The sequence below is a fragment of the Trachymyrmex cornetzi genome, unplaced genomic scaffold (genome assembly GCF_001594075.2).
Source record: "Trachymyrmex cornetzi isolate Tcor2-1 unplaced genomic scaffold, Tcor1.1 scaffold138, whole genome shotgun sequence".
Classification (NCBI taxonomy): Eukaryota; Metazoa; Arthropoda; class Insecta; order Hymenoptera; family Formicidae; genus Trachymyrmex; species Trachymyrmex cornetzi.
In genome coordinates this window covers 1,835,989-1,852,424 of record NW_017295960.1, presented here as the reverse complement: position 1 = coordinate 1,852,424, position 16,436 = coordinate 1,835,989, and the positions used below count along the sequence as shown (strand labels likewise).

The following is a 16,436-nucleotide window of genomic DNA, read 5'->3' as shown; positions in this document are numbered from 1 at the left end:
TATATATATATATATATATATGAATATACATATATATACATACATATATATAATTACAAAATTAATACAAAATTAGTACTATCTTATCAATTTTTTATTAATCATTTAAATTTTAACAATCGCGAGAGAATTCCATATACATTATATATAAAACCGTGATAAAAAATCTTTTTCCACAGTTAATAAATTATAAACAATCATGTAATCTAAATCGGTCGATCTTATGAAAAATGTTAGAAAATTACAATTTTGTTTGCGCAATTTTTGGGATTATTTCGTGTGTAATTCGATTATTATCGGTACAAAAATTTGTTTTACCGGCAGAGGTAGAGTTTCTTAGCGAGCGAGCGAGAAACTAGTGTAAATTGCAGACTGCAGAGGTGATGCCTTTCGCAGGCAAGTCGTCGAAGACGTCGCTGTAACGTGACGTTTCGGCCGTTTCTTCGATTTCCTCCTTCATTCCGAGCTCCGGATCAGGTGTATCTGTGGTGGTGCGGTGGCCGAACCGTCGTGTGTGCGCCAGATCCATCGATTTAACGGGAACACAAAATAAGATGCAACGTCGTCTCTCCGTACGTCACGCGTCCGGCCGTGTCGACAAGCTGATGACACTGAGCGCGATCGCAAGCAGGATCGTCGGACGTTAAGACGTTATGGGAAGATGGTGAAGCAGCTCAATTACCTCGGCCACTGGGAGCATGGGTTCGCAAACGCTGGAGATCCTGAGGCAGGGCGTCTGGGCGAGCCTAACAGGCGGCTGGTTTTACGATCCACATCTCGACATTTTCTCCAACACGTTCCATCTCTACATCTGGCTGTTCCTGCTCTGCCTGCCGTTCACGATCTACCTGGTAAAAAGAAAAGGGAGGAAAAAAAAGCGCTTGCAACATTCCTTTTCCAACTCTCCTCTCTATATTTGCGCAGCTGTTTATTTTGAAAGTTGCATAAAGTCGGCCTATTTTCGCAAAACTATCAAAATAGGCATCTAAAGTTGACCTTTCAACGAGAGTTTATCGTATTTCACATTTGGATTCGTGACACTTTCAAAAGAAATGGCTGATTACTGACCCGTGATTATTTAAGACACTTATCTAATGTTTACATAAATGTTTTGCCATCTTTATTTGCAAGAAACTTTGTTGCTTTTCTTTTTATGACAATTGCAGAAGAGCAAGTCTGTTAAGGAAAGTTTCATGTTTCAGTATTTCCCTCCTACGTTATACGTTTGGCTGGCATATTGCTCGTCATTCGTCGCTGTTTTTGGAACAATAAAGTGTGTAAATCATGCTCTGCACTGTGTATATGATACCACCGAATGTCTAGAAGAACCCAATCAAACTATCAGTCAACAGAAGTCGGAGGGCGAGAAGAAATGGGCGAGCCATAACAAATCTAGGGAACAGTCACAAGATCAAACTAGCCATGGCATAGAGCTGCAAGTTTTAAATGGTACCTGTTCTGCATGATTCGTAATATTAATCAACTCAATAACATCATAATTGAATTTATATGAATAAGTAGCATATACTTTTATAAAAGCAACATTACTATGGCAAACATATAATTTAAAAAAAATAATGAGACTATTTTATCTTAAAATGATTAAATTTTCTTGAAAATTTGTTTTATTATTGAAATTTTTACATTCCTAAAAAATTTCTTGAAATATGAATTCCTGAAACGGGTTACCATTCACTTTATAACTTTCTTCACTCACAACTCTCCAATCTCTTATAAAATCTAGGTGTACACAGAATGAAATTAGAGTAGTCCGTTCTTATCTTAAGACTTTAAGTGATATCTTCAGATACTAATATAGCTTTGTATATTATAATCTTTAGATGTCAAGACTAATTATAGAACTGTACTAGCATCTTAAAGCATTACTTAAGATGGTCTTAAAATAAGAACCAACTATGAATACTATGATTGGTCTATGATTGGTCTTAAAATAAGAACCAACTATGAATACTATGATTGGTCTATGATTGGTTTATGACATACGACTGTGCTTAAAACAGTCTTAAATGCAATCAACTATGAATATATACTGGTGATCTTATGAATTGATTTCTCTTACATCAAACTTACAAAGCCCCATGTATCACGCTATGAAATAATTAAATAATTTATAAAATTGTGTGAAATATAACTGAAAGGACCTACTTAGGAAGATTTACAAAAAACTTTTTTATCTACATTAGAACTCCATTTATCCGAATATATCGAGAAACAAGACAATTTGATAATTGAATGGTTCAGAATGTTCAGATTAGAGTAACTGAAATCGAACTCCTATTATGGTTCTTATTAGTTCGGATAATAAGAACTCGACTATGAGTTCGTATATTTAGAATTAAGCATGAACTTGTTTATATAAACAGAGAGTTCTACTATATTTTTTATCTCTAATGACGAATTTAATATATTTGATAAATAAAATTATTACGAGAGGACAATATTTTACTCCACTTAACATAAAATTTCTCATTTATAATATGTAATTTCCAAATATTAATATTTTTTGTATAAATTTCCATTTTTTCATCATTACAATGTTCATATATCACTTTGCTCAAAAGCAACTTTTCTCACTGTATATTTTTCATAATCTGTTTTTAGGTAAAACGGACACACCACCTGTAGAATGTTCATCACGCAACTCGTTTATTGAACCAAATATACAGAATTCCGATGCAGATAGTATAACGTCTGAATATACTCGGGATAAAGCTAGCTCGACTATAGATTTAAAGGTAGAAATACATAGGAAAAACAGTTCGGAAAGCTCGGAAGAAGCTCAACAGCTTAGTAAACCAATGGTAACCAGCATCAACGTGCACGAAGCTGAATTAGTTTCTGCGCAATATCACGAACCACGTTCTAAGAATATTATAAATGGTAATTCTCAACTGTATGTAATAGTATATGAAACGATTAAAAAAGAGAAATAATTAGGATTAATGTTCATGTGTAGAATGGAAATTGAAGAGGCAAAAGTGTGTGGTAATAGCAGAGGAAGATCGACCGCGTAAATTATGTCGACGTTCATCTGAGGAGTTCAGAAATCGACATTCGAAGCAAAGCAATCTTGGTAAAACGGGATCCGAAAGCCAGATAAAGCAAACCAGTTCGTTGGAATTGACAAATCATCGTCATATCGGCGACGATTATCCATATTGGATGTTAAATCGGAGCGTTCGCAGACTCAACTCCAATTCCATACCAAAAACACGTTTGACGAATGATCATCCACAAAGTTTAGAAATCATATCAAAAAAGGGAGATACGGACAACAATAAGATCTCGTCTCATCCACAATCCTTAGAGGTAAATCTCCCTTACAAATCTTAATTGAAATATATTAAATGAAAAAATTAAAACAATGTTAAATAAAAATCTCATAGTTAAATAACATAATTGAATGTAATTTTGCAATCTTAAACGATTTGTTCCTAGCAAGCATTAAAATGTATTGTATTAATACTTTGTAATGTAAAAGTATCATTTTAATTCTAAGGTTATTCCCAAAAAACCGCACCAGCAATTAGTACATCCACAAAGTCTCGAAACAATTGGCGCTACTAGTAAAAACATAAGTAACACCGACGACAATAACCTGCCACTTCATCCCCAGAGTCTTGAAACAATTAATACCAAAAAGGTTTGGGCAATTTGTTTTATATGAAATATTTTATTGCGACTGTTTTTTTTTCTATAAAAGGTGCATATTTTCTGAAATTAAATGTTGAAGGTCTTACCACAAAACACACTGAAGAGAAATCAGCTACAGTTACAACTCTTACCGTATCTTAGTTTCGGATCCGAGATAGTTTATCCGATAGCGGAACAGAGTGACGAACAATTTGCTAATGAAAGTTCAGAAGAATTCAGCCTTTGTGATTCCTACAGTCCATTACTGACACGAAAAAACATAAATGATGCAAGCGCTACGTCTACTCGAGACAGAAGTCTTAGCGCTGGCAGATTTGAAGATAGATTCTCAAGGTATATATATACTAATGTGTATCATTAAATATAATGATCTCTCTAATTAAATACATCAACACAATCTTATTCACATTAGCATTATCTTCTTAGGTTCAACGACGACAACGGAATAGATAATAACTCTGCAAATTCTCGAGATGCTTTATTAGAAGAGTCCAAATCTAGAGGAGTTAAAAGGAAATACAGCAACGCCAATCAGAACAATCATGAGTTTTCGGACGGTGAAAAGAGCAAAGAAAAACAGCGAGATAAATCGAAAAACACGGAAGATCCGCTCAACTCAGGGAGCATAATCGGAATAGATTGGTTGTTCGAGAGCGGAGATTGTTCGGGGGAACCGTGGACAAGTAAGAGTAAGTTCAACGTATGGAAATGTACTGATTTTTTTTTGTAGGTAAAAAGTGATCTGGTCGAATTATTTTTTGCTATTTGCAAGCTTATATTGTTACGTTTTTCTAATTCGTGCTGCCAGTATTTTGGACTTTCACTCGCTCTGATGATACGGATACGTCAGAAAGCCTACAGACGGCTAGTACAGATTGTAAGTTGGACGCACTATAAAGTTAGGTTTTTCAATCGCGTTGGGGAAATCACTGAATCAAAGAATATTTGAATACAATACTCGATTGGCAGATGAGCGTACCGCACATTTAGCGCTTCCACCCAGCTTCGCGCATGATTCTCAATTCACAATGTAATCTTCACAAATAAGAGTTCAGACAATTGATCTTCTAACGTTAATCAAAATTGTAAAATGGATAAGAGCAATACGGTATATTGATTTGCGTAGATCTTCATTCTAAAGAGCCCGATTCGGGATCGTCCAGTACAACGACCCTCAGCATCGAGAACGAGGTAAAGCGGAATTTGCTGCCACAACTGGAGGTGGACAACACTACCAAGCGTCACCAGGGAGCGATTCCCAAACAGAGCCGTCCAAAACCCACCGCGCCGGACGCCGCGGACGACAGTATCGTGCCAAGCGAAGAGCAGCCACGGGGAAATCTTAAACGTTACATCCAAGTGCGACGACAAAGAACTAGGAGGCGAGATACCAAGCTCGAACAAACAAGCGGTTCGAACAACGAATTGAGTACGTTGCTGCCGAGCCCGGCGTCTCCGTTACTGGCCGCGTTACTAAACAATTCCGGTCGAGATCTACCTGGTCAGTCGAACACCACGTCGTCCGATTTGCGGCTCAGTCGCAATTCCGAGAAGCGAACTTTTCGGGCCAGGTACGGACGACTAAAACGACAACCCAATATAGTTCACCGTGCTAGGTCGCGCAACATTGCCAGTCGCGATGATAACGTTGTGCCGTTAACCGCACTGTTCGGCCTGATCTCGAGTGGCGAGTGTCATTTAGCCACTAATCAGAACGACACTTCGGAAGGAGCGGTGCACTACTTTCGCGACGATAACGGTCATTGGTTGGCTTACACCTTCGATGAGAAAGGTTTAGACGTGACTGCCGCTGCTGCGGCAGCGACAGCGACGCAAATACCCGCTAATCCACACAACGAAAAGCTGTTAAATACCTTACTACGTCAGCAACTCAACCAAAATATACATTATGATGCGACTTGGGAACTCGCAGAGTCCCTGAGCAACAGTTATAGCAGTCTGTCACTCAATTCTGCTGGTCTGACGGTGATAATTGACACGCCACCAGTGCTGTCGAGTCCGGCGAGCAATCAGACTAAGACACAGAGCTCACCACCATCAAATTTGATCTCCTCGAATACGGGCAGCTCGAATCAGTGCACACTCGGCGAAAATTCGGAGCGCGAGCAGTTCCATCACACCTTAATCACGCATTCAGACTCGATGGCCGACAGAAATCGTAGACTGCAAAATCTACTGGGTAATCTGAATCTAAATCAATATCATTCAGACTTCGGCCGTATGCCAGTGCTGGCATTGCCCACGCAGGAACCCGACATAAACACCAGTCTGTCATGGAATCGTTTCGTCGACGGTTTGGATGGCTCCGATTCCAAGCCCACACGAACCAGACATTATTACAAATGGAAGATCGGAAGACTGCCACATATTAAAATACGCTTCGATCGTCTCGCCTTGCTAGCTCTGCTCGATCGTAATTTGACTGTGTTTGAGACCATCGTTTCCACGTTTCTGGCGGGTGCGGTCGCGGGACTGGGTCTTCTGCTACTGCAACAGGGCTTCTATCGGGACATCTTCGCGTTCATATTCTGCTTCGTGACAGCCGGCTGCCAGTACTCACTGCTCAAGTCGGTCCAACCCGACGCCGCATCGCCCACGCACGGCTTCAATCGCATCATAGTATTCTCTAGGCCCGCGTACTATATTCTATGCTCGAGTCTCATTTTGATTTTCAACGAGGTGCTTAGGAACTTTAAATCGTCCGATTTTCGGGTATACGGATTGCGCGTCGCCGATTACGATCTCATACTGCAAGTGCGAAACATTCTTCTAATATTTCTGCTCTGCTTTCCAATCATATTTTCATTAGGACTCTTCCCGCAGATCAACACGTTTCTTATGTACGTTTGTGAACACCTAGACATTCATCTGTTTGGCGGCAACGCGACCACCAGTCTGGTGTCATCAGTGTACTGTCTGTGTCGCAGCGTCATCGCAATTCTTATTCTTTACGGATTTGCCTACGGCGCCCTTCTCGAGCCCAAATCCTCACAGCACATCTTATTTTCTATATTTATCGGTCTACTCGTCGCAATATCTTATCATCTAAGTCGATCATCTTCAGATCCCACTGTGATTTGGGACATCCTCAAGACGAATCTATGGCCCTTAGAGATAGGAGATAGATACACGGAGGAGAAGGAGGCCAAAATTATCGAAAACACGTCGTCAGCACAGACACCTGCAGGTGTGAGTTTCAAGGTGGCCAAGAGCAAATCGACTGGCAAGAAGAAGGCCGTGAAGATCAAGGTGAGCGAGCAAATGTCAGACACTGAGCTGGTGGACCCTTTGCCCGAGAAGTTACGCTCGACTGTGAACTCCAGACTGAAGAACGACCTGATTGTGTGCACGGTGATCGGCACTCTATCTTTTGGAATTCATCGTACGACAGTGTTCACCGCTCTGCAACCGGAACTCAACCCGGTGCTATGGAGTATCGTGAGCTGCCTGGGCTTTCTTCTGCACTACGTCGTGCCGCAACTACGTAAGCAGCTGCCGTGGCTGTGCCTTTCAAGACCAGTGTTGCGTAGTCATGAGCACGCACAATTCGAAGTACGCGAACCGGTGAGGATCATGTGGTTCGAGAAGGCTTACGTATGCCTGTGCTTTCTCGAGCGGAACGTGCTCTATCCAGTCGTCTTCCTGGGCGCACTCACGGAATGCTCGTCGAAGATCGCCGACAAATTTGGCGAGAGTGTAGGCGCGCTCATCATTGTTGTATGCGGCCTCAAGTCTCTCAGGTCGGCGTATTCTGACCCGTCCACTCGCTATCTCGTCCTCGTCTTCGCGGTGCTCTTCTTCCAACTCGACTTCAGAAACTTAAGTGAAACCTTCCTGATGGATTACTTCGTCACGGGAATCGCGTTCGCTAAGATCTACGAGCTGTTGCTCAAGATTCGCTTTGTCGTTACGTACATTGCGCCCTGGCAGATTACCTGGGGCAGCGCGTTCCACGCGTTTGCCCAGCCCTTCTCCGTGCCGCATTCGGCGATGCTCTTCCTCCAGGCCGGGATCTCTGCTATGCTCAGCACACCCCTGAATCCCTTGCTGGGTAGCGCGATCTTCATCTCGTCCTACGTGCGACCTGTCAAATTTTGGGAAAGAGACTACAAGACTAGAAGAGTGGACCATTCAAACACGCGTATGTCCTCGCATCTGGAACGCAATCTGGGCGCCGACGACAACAATTTGAACTCAATATTTTATGAGCAACTCACGCGCTCTCTTCAACACAGCTTGTGCGGCGACCTCGCTCTCGGCCGATGGGGAAACGTGGAGCAAGGCGATTGTTTTCTGCTCGCGTCGGATTACTTGAACTGCTTGGTACACATAGTCCAATTAGGTAACGGACTGGTGACGTTTCAATTGAGAGGTCTTGAATTCCGAGGAACATATTGCCAGCAAAGAGAAGTGGAAGCAATCTCAGAAGGTATCGAGAATAATGACAATTGCTGCTGCTGCGAAATGGGCCATATGTCGAATGTACTTAGCGTGAACGCAGCCTTTAGCCAACGTTGGCTCGCCTGGGAAGTTGCCAGCGCCAAATACGTTCTAGAAGGTTACTCGATCTCTGACAATTCGGCAGGTTCTATGCTACAGGTGTTCGAGTTTCGCAAAGTACTGGTTACTTACTACGTCAAAAGTATCATCTTTTACGCCGTGAAATCATCCAAGTTGAAGCAGTGGTTAGAAAATCCAGACATTATTCACGCGCTGAAACCCACGCTCGACAAGAACTTCGTCGACCTCGATCCCGTCTTCAATGTAAAAATCGACGAGGATTTTGATTTCCGAACGAGTGGCATCACGCGGAGCAACTTCTGCAATGTTTACCTCGACTGGATACAATATTGCGCTGGTAAACAAGATAAGGTGATACATTGGTGACATTTGCATTACTTCGTCACCTTAATATTATAATACAACTCGTTACTTTAATAATTTTGCATTGTCTTTGTATATCGGCACTTTAAAATAAATCAAAAAATATTTATTAAATCTTATCAAATACAATTACCTTTTAAGTGCTATAAGTAGCCAGATGAAGAATTTGAATCACGTTAGTTTAAATTACAAGATGTAGCTACCTTATTTAGTTATACAAAAGGAAACATATTAAATTGTTTAAAATTAAAGTATTACAATTGTAGCATTAAAGTGACGATCTACTCGTATAATTCACAATCCCTCCGAAAATTATTTCTCAAACTATTGTGTGTTTTCCAGTCGTTGGATAGAACACGTGATTCGTATCTCGTGTCTCTGTGCCTTTCATTAAGTCTACTGGGAAGACGCGTATTAGGCGCTGCGTCTCACAACACATTATCAAACGTTGAATTTTTTCTCTATGGATTGCACGCGTTATTTAAAGGTATAATACTTTATAGCAATTATCCATGAATTATTTAATGTATATTTTTTTAAACTTATATATATATATATATATATATATATTCGATGACAGGAGATTTCCGGATAACATCGTTTCGCGATGAATGGGTGCTGCTTGATGTCGATCTCTTGCGCAGTGTAGTCGCGAAGGGAATAAGAATGGCCTTAAAACTCCACCAGGACCACTTTATGAGTCCAGAACAGTACGTCGAATCAGCGGCGCTCTACGAAGCCATCGACAATCATGATCAGAATCTTGTTATCAGTCACGAAGCGGATCCGCTTTGGAGAAATGCTGTATTAAGTGGAGCACCCAGTCTGCTAGCACTCAGGTTTCTATCTCGCAAAATGAAAATTGTGGAAATACTGCGTAGCAATTAAAACTTTCGACATTTTCAGACATGTGCTTGATGACGGCATAGACGAGTACAAAGTGATAATGCTCAACAAGCGTTACTTGAGCTTCCGAGTGATCAAAATGAACCGCGAATGCGTCCGTGGACTTTGGGCTGGCCAGCAACAGGAACTGGTGTATCTGAGAAACAGAAATCCGGAGCGCGGCTCGATACAGAACGCTAAACAAGCTCTAAGAAATATAATCAACAGTTCTTGTGACCAACCGATCGGGTATCCGATTTACGTCTCTCCTTTGACGACCAGCTACGCTGAGACTAACGAACATTTGTGCTCGATAATCGGAGGGCCATTGACTTTCGGTACTATAAAAAGCACTGTGTTGAAACTATGGAGAAGGTACGTATTTAAAATGAAGATCTTATTTCAAACCATATGATTCAATTTAATTTTAAATAGACAACACAATAAATTTATCTCTGAATCTGATAATTGAACTTTGCTCATTTTTAGAATAAGAAGGAGATGTGGTCAAGGTTGTTCCTCGGGCGGTACTGGTTCCCAAGATGATGGAGGCTTCGGAAATGATGGAGTATACGCGATGACTACATACAACATACACTCTGGTATTTACAAATATCTATTTGATAATTATCAATGTTATTGCAATAGACCATCAATCCCAACAACAATCTCATATTTATGTTACATTATTCTTACATACATAATTTATGAATGATAGGCTATACTCAATCGGGTCACAACACTTCCGGTTCTCAATCAATGGAGTCTGGCTGTCAAATCGGCGGTTCGACTGGTCGGGGTTCCCTCGGTCGTGCAAATACGGGTTCTCTCGGTGGTAACAGAGGCTCGCTAGCTTCCGTCGGGAAGCCAACCAGCTCGACACTCGCCAGTTTGGCCGGACTTCTCAGTAATAATGATATTAAAATGGAGACGAAGAGCGAGACGAGTTTCTCCAGCAAGCTAGAAAAGGAGGAAGTTTTTCAAAGAGTTCGCGTAAGTATCATAGCGTCATATGCATCGAGTTTATATCAACTTATTGTAAATTATATGTAAAAATATCTTAGTGTCAACCACATCAATTCATTAGTCATCGAATTAATAAAAAATGAATTGTTTAAAATTATATTTGTTTTATTCAAAATTCAAGTGTTATAGCTTTATTATTTGAAACTTTTAATCGCTATCTGATTCCATAGTATTATTGGTAGATTTATATGAAAGAGGTAGAAATATTTTATAAAAATATACGTGAATTTTATTTTTATCGTTAATGAGGCGGTTTTTCTTGAACAGATTATGGACCCTAATCAAGTATATGACGCCATTAATTTGGGTCGACGTATAGATGTGATTTGGCCGGACGAAAGGATGCGACAGCAAGGTGGTCGTTCCGGCTGGCAACATTGGGTACCAGAGAGAGGCATGGAGGGTTGCGTAGTTCATCGCTGGTCGCCGAATCATCGCGACCCCAATCGACGATCGCATGTCGACAAAGTCATCCTGCTCGTGAAGATCGAGGACAAGTATGTGCCCATAGCCGAACAAGGCGTACGCGATCTGGGAGCGGAGGTTTAGCATAACATCTCCGAAACGCGTCAACACACAGTCATCATTTTTGTACACTTGTTCTACCGACCTGCAGACTTGCGGACGTATTCCATACGTATCGACTGCTGGCCATCAGCAGTCCGATTTTCACTCGAAAGTCTCGCCTGGCATCAACAAAACACGTGGAAATTAATGTCTAATGCGAAATGTATCATACTGACAATGTCGAACACTAGTTACCTACTTCCACGAAGTCAATACTCGCCATTAGATCGTAAATTGAAGGACTCGGATCAACGACATGCTCAATCACGTGAGATCCTTAACTTATTTCGATTAACAAGTTTCACTGTGGTTACAGTCGCAACGTTTAGCGTCTCGTTTCTCCTACTTTCTTTTCAGGGTATCGAAGAATTTGCGATATTTTTCACTTATTTCGCTATAAGATTGTCCGTGAAACTTTCTTCGTGTCTTTCTCCTAGCATGTTGTTGCCGCAAACCCCTTCGATTTGGTCTCATTTTTATTGATATTGTACTTAGAAGTTTTACAGATACGATTCTATAATATTCCTCGTCAGATTCAATGTCCTGTTCTTTTCATCTTGATCGTCATTGAATCGCTAAAGTTTCGGACATTTCGATGCGAAACTCAAATATGTTGCAAGAATTGTAGAGACTGTACAGAGAGAGAGGAGACAGAGAGATACATACAAATATTTTGTCACCTTGTAAGTACTATGAATACATATATTGTTATTTCTCACGAATTGCATGAGAAGATAAAATGCCAATCGCCAAGTTATTCAATGCAATCCGAATTGTATCATGTTGTACCATATATACTGTATATTAAAATATGATGATATATTAGTTCATTTATGGGACGGAACAGATGTTACTTGTTGCCCAATATATCTAGATTATTTACTATCGGTTAATAGATAGAAAAGGTAGCGTCCGGGCGCATTCCTCTTCCACTAATCTGATGTAAATGCGATATATATTTTTTGGCGGTGAAAGAAAGGATAAAAAGAAAAGAACGAATCACAAAATAGAAGTATATTATTTATGGATATGTAATAATGTATCATATAGACGAGAGGAAACCTCTTTAAATGTACTATTGCTGCATAGCAAATACAACAAGTGGCATCGATAGGATTAATTGTATATAAAAGTGTTATTCGTGTTTTTCTACATTTTGTTACGATTCTCTTTTTTAAAAAGTAAGATCATTGTAGATATATAAATTGTATATACGTCGTTATATGTCGTTCAACGCCGCATTGTCGCAGACTTTAAAGCGTCCAGGATCTATTCTACTTGAGTATACATATAATTTTGCGGGGTCACAAAGTCGCTCTAGCAGGACATATCGGCGTGAACTGAAATAGCGGTGTCATCTCGTTCATTTCCACGTCCGTGCCCATGTACAAAAGCTCTCGAATTTGTGCTTGATATTACTTAATTACTCGCAGGATTGTTAGTCGACAGTGCATTTACGTCCGATGGATATCTCGTTAGATATTATATATTGATGATATCGTATATTGAGTGCACTGATGTAATATTCCATCGGGCAACGAAGTGTATGTAATGTTATCCTTAAGAGAAAGTTACGAATCGTTTCTTTTTTTCTTCTTTTTCTTCTAATTTTGTATATAATCTCTGTAAATCAATTTCTGCTTCACTTGTTTCCTTATAAATGTTATATACGAATTAGAGACGTAGATACTGGTTATTTAAATAATAAGAAACGCAAGGTTGCTTGCAAAAAATATGCTTGAATCTGAAGCACTTAACTCGTTCGTTCGTTATCGTGTAGGAAAAAATATATATGTATATGTATATACATAAGATATATAAATATTCATATATATTTAGTAAATAGAAAAGAGTAATAGTTTTTTGCAAGTGACCACAGAATCACAGCATTGCCTTATCATGGTGTCTTAAAAAGCACCTGACTGATAATGAAAAAGATTATAGCTAGTCTTTTAATTGTTGGTAACACATTTATGTATCGCTTGCTGCCGAAAGATGCAAGGGAGTGGGAAAGGGAAGAAGGGTGCTCTTTCACCAGAGAGTTACGTGAAGTAATAATCTATTATAATCTCTGGCCTACTATATCTTTAATGGACAGTACTTTCGTACACTGATTGTACACAATGATCAACAATAAACGAAGAAATTGAAATCTGATTAGATAATGATTTATCTCGGCTGCACTGCCACGAAGATACACACGTGATTTATGTAGCTGTAAAGTAACTGTCCTCTAGCCTCGAATAACTTATTGAAATTAATATATACATTTTGTACAATTTAAGATATTAGCGTACAAATTATCTATTAAACATTATTATTATTATTAATTATATTATTAAACGAAATTAAGTTATATAAAAAAAATATATATGTATATGTGTATATAAAGCGTATTTTAAAAATATGTATCATCATACGTAAAAAAAAATAACGCAATTCGTATCACTTCGGAAATTTATCATTAACGCACATAATTCGTTATCAAGCTGATTCGTCAAGTGATTTTTTTTTACTAGATTTATACTACTTATGTAAATGTAAAGTGAAGATACGAATAGCTATATCGAGTGAAAAGTCGTGTCTATAAAAAGACATATATATATATATATGTGTGTGTGTATGTATATATATATATATATCACAAGTGTTTCATACAAGTGTTTACAGATTTTGCAATAGATTCTAGAATTTTTCTATGGTATAGAAATCTTTCTTTTGAACATTTTAAGGAAAATTTCTAACATCTTTTTGGTCGATTCAAGAATATAGGCTGTTAAATGAGCTCTATATTATAGAATAGCTAAATAGAAGTATAAATATTTCAATATAATATATATAATCTGGACATCAACAGATTTATGAATATTAATACGTATACATTAATTAAGTGATCATTATATTGCCATTTCACACAACAAATATATATATATATATATATATATATATATGTATATCTAAAATTGTTACCCACATAGTGCTTATCTAAGCATGATAAGATAAAAAAGGCCATAATTTTTGGACGAAATAGCTTGAAATGTTATATTCTCTCTACAAGTATGAAAATATATTTAGTTGATAGAGAGAAATGGAAGCATAAAGTATGTATTATATATAATATATTACTATGCTGCCATGACTAGGACTTGGTATCGTTACTTTTTGTAATTATTGGTCCTTCGTGCGTTAGTTTTTGTATTAAATTCTCTATCATCTCGTTGTTGACTAAACCGATAAATTTGTCTACGACTAAGCCATTCGAAATCGCTATCACTGCAGGTACAGCTTTCACTTCGAAGACGTGTACCAATTCAGGATTCTCTTCTACATCAACTATAGCTAGATCTAATTTATCCATAGGCTCTATAAGTTCTATTAACTTAGGTGTCAATATCTTACAAGGATCGCACCAATCCGCGTGAAAATTGACTATAACTGGCACAGTGCCATTCATCACCTTATTCACAAATTCGCTGTTATTATTTATCTCGTACCGCTTATTATTTTGGCGAAATAATGAAATACGTCTCACCACAGACGGTATGCAATTTCTTATACTGCACAACATTGTTCCTTCTTTCTTCTTTTTTCTTTTTAATATGATGTATAGTACAGATGAATGGTCGATGACTACTACGTTTATGCGAGATGAACTTTACATTTATAAATTAAGTCTTGCACATATTGAACTTCTTCATGCTTGTCGGCGAGCAAAAGTACCTAAAAAGAAAATTGTTACAATAGTCAATCATATATAACAATGCAATATTTAACTTTTAGAAATACTATCACTACATATAAATTTCAATTTTACCATGATGATAACATCATCCTTACATTATTGATTTAAAGTATACTGAAGATATTCCCAAAAGAGAGAACCCAAGTGGTTATTCTAACTGGTCTAACGCCTCTCACCAATCCGAATTTGATATATCCCACAATCGAAATTATGGATGAGATAAAACACACAATCAAAATTATTATACGCCAGATGAAAAGTCGGTCGTACACCTAAAAAAACAAGGATCTATTTAGATATGTGAATACTCATAATCAGTTACATAATTTCTTTAAGATATAAATTATCTTATTCAATGTTACGCTATTTTTATCCCAATAACTATTTTATTTACATCTGATAATAAAAGATAAATTAAATTGCAACAATTATAATCTCTAAAATAAGGTCTATTATGGAAGTAATTTTAAAAAATTCCAGATTCCGAAACGACTTTTGCAAATTAGGTAACTTTTAGATAACTTTCGTAAAGTATATTAATTAATGAAAGCAATTTGTGTCCATAATTCATGAAGTAATTTAGACAGATACTCCAAATTCCGATTAACTTAAACGATGACTAATTAGACAGTTGCTCCCAGCAAGGTTTCTGATTATATTATTCGACCTTCCCAACCAATTTTTTAAACAAAAAACTGCTAATTTCATTCAGGCTAAGAGGACATTTATAGAAAATAGGTATTCGAAGGAGCTAATCGGGGTTTAATTGAGTGCGTTTATCGTAATCTGATTAAATGAATGAGTCGGTCGGAATGTCTACAGAGAGTACGGTGAATATTCAATCGTAAATCCTCTCACAATCCCTCCCAATAAAATTTCTCCGGTCGTACCTTATTATCCGTGGGAACGGGCCTCTCTGACGCGCGCGGCACTTTGAGCAAGATATACGTGAATGCGCTCACGAGCAGTATTGCGATTACGCAGACCCAGCCGATCTTCCTTTCGATGCGCAACGATATCAGGAATATCAGCGCGACCAGCACCCACAAAGTAAGAATGGAAAATAATCCCACGCCGACGCCAAATATCAAGGTTGTCATACCTCCGGGAAAAAGAACGGGAGGACGGTGCGAGAATTGTCATCAGGACGGGGACGTATATTTAGCTTTTTGACTATAGTGTATGTTTTATACACTACAGGATGGTAGATGACGTTTGCAGCTGACCTGAGCGTTTCGCCACCTGTACATTTACAGAAATCTGTAAAGAAATAACCGCAAGGCTGACGTGTATTTGAAATACTTTTATTTATAAAACACAGTATTTGCAATACAAGCGTATTTTGTATTTCAGCGGAATACATTCCTCAGAAATTTAATACTAAATATACTAGCCAATATATATTACTTGATCTTATTAATAATAAAATATATATATAATCGCATTATTTTCAATATTAAAAGTACTGTTCATAATACTTTTTAATATTCAAAGTATATGATTAATTGGTCAATTATACTAGTATATATTAATGAATTTCTACAAAAAAGGAATGAATATAATTTTATATTTAAAATCGAAAGATTGAAAATTTTTTGTATTTTGTATTCAAATAATAATATTAAGATTGATTGTT

General features: G+C 38.1%; 3 protein-coding genes across 4 annotated transcripts; 1 reads left to right on the top strand and 2 right to left on the bottom strand.

Annotated features, from left to right (window-relative positions):
• Nucleotides 1-259: 259 nt before the first annotated feature.
• pcx (pecanex) lies at nucleotides 260-12,838 on the top strand. 2 transcript variants are annotated; one of them, XM_018522766.1, is made up of 15 exons: nucleotides 260-851; nucleotides 1,203-1,449; nucleotides 2,623-2,901; nucleotides 2,978-3,330; nucleotides 3,521-3,664; nucleotides 3,755-4,008; nucleotides 4,102-4,364; nucleotides 4,484-4,552; nucleotides 4,802-8,568; nucleotides 8,923-9,067; nucleotides 9,161-9,419; nucleotides 9,487-9,840; nucleotides 9,955-10,067; nucleotides 10,184-10,458; nucleotides 10,759-12,838. In XM_018522766.1, exons 1-15 carry the CDS (start codon nucleotides 699-701, stop codon nucleotides 11,038-11,040), a joined length of 6,957 nt encoding a protein of 2,318 aa, XP_018378268.1. In that variant the 5' UTR covers nucleotides 260-698; the 3' UTR covers nucleotides 11,041-12,838. The 2 variants fall into 2 exon arrangements, with proteins under 2 accessions (XP_018378268.1, XP_018378270.1); XM_018522768.1 differs by lacking the exon at nucleotides 4,484-4,552.
• Nucleotides 12,839-14,041: 1,203 nt separating this feature from the next.
• On the bottom strand, nucleotides 14,042-14,639 carry LOC108770960 (thioredoxin, mitochondrial). Its single transcript, XM_018522771.1, has one exon. The coding sequence runs from the start codon at nucleotides 14,624-14,626 to the stop codon at nucleotides 14,198-14,200; it is 429 nt and encodes a 142-aa protein (XP_018378273.1). The 5' UTR covers nucleotides 14,627-14,639; the 3' UTR covers nucleotides 14,042-14,197.
• A 61-nt stretch (nucleotides 14,640-14,700) lies between these two features.
• On the bottom strand, nucleotides 14,701-16,075 carry LOC108770961 (transmembrane protein 218). The gene is made up of 3 exons (XM_018522772.1): nucleotides 15,691-16,075; nucleotides 14,896-15,072; nucleotides 14,701-14,778 (listed from the first exon to the last, which is right to left on the bottom strand). The coding sequence occupies exons 1-2, from the start codon at nucleotides 15,898-15,900 to the stop codon at nucleotides 14,905-14,907; spliced, it is 378 nt and encodes a 125-aa protein (XP_018378274.1). The 5' UTR covers nucleotides 15,901-16,075; the 3' UTR covers nucleotides 14,701-14,778; nucleotides 14,896-14,904.
• Nucleotides 16,076-16,436: the final 361 nt, after the last annotated feature.

Bases quoted from the DNA above. Each gene is read 5' to 3' on its own strand.
- pcx (XM_018522766.1), top strand. From the start codon at position 699: ATGGGTTCGCAAACGCTGGAGATCCTGAGGCAGGGCGTCTGGGCGAGC. The intron at 3,331-3,520 runs GTAAATCTCCCT...TTTAATTCTAAG, and splicing joins CTCATCCACAATCCTTAGAG to GTTATTCCCAAAAAACCGCA. The intron at 9,841-9,954 runs GTACGTATTTAA...GCTCATTTTTAG, and splicing joins GTGTTGAAACTATGGAGAAG to AATAAGAAGGAGATGTGGTC.
- LOC108770961 (XM_018522772.1), bottom strand. From the start codon at position 15,900: ATGACAACCTTGATATTTGGCGTCGGCGTGGGATTATTTTCCATTCTT. The intron at 15,073-15,690 runs GTACGACCGGAG...TTGTTTTTTTAG, and splicing joins CCGTTCCCACGGATAATAAG to GTGTACGACCGACTTTTCAT.
- LOC108770960 (XM_018522771.1), bottom strand. From the start codon at position 14,626: ATGTTGTGCAGTATAAGAAATTGCATACCGTCTGTGGTGAGACGTATT.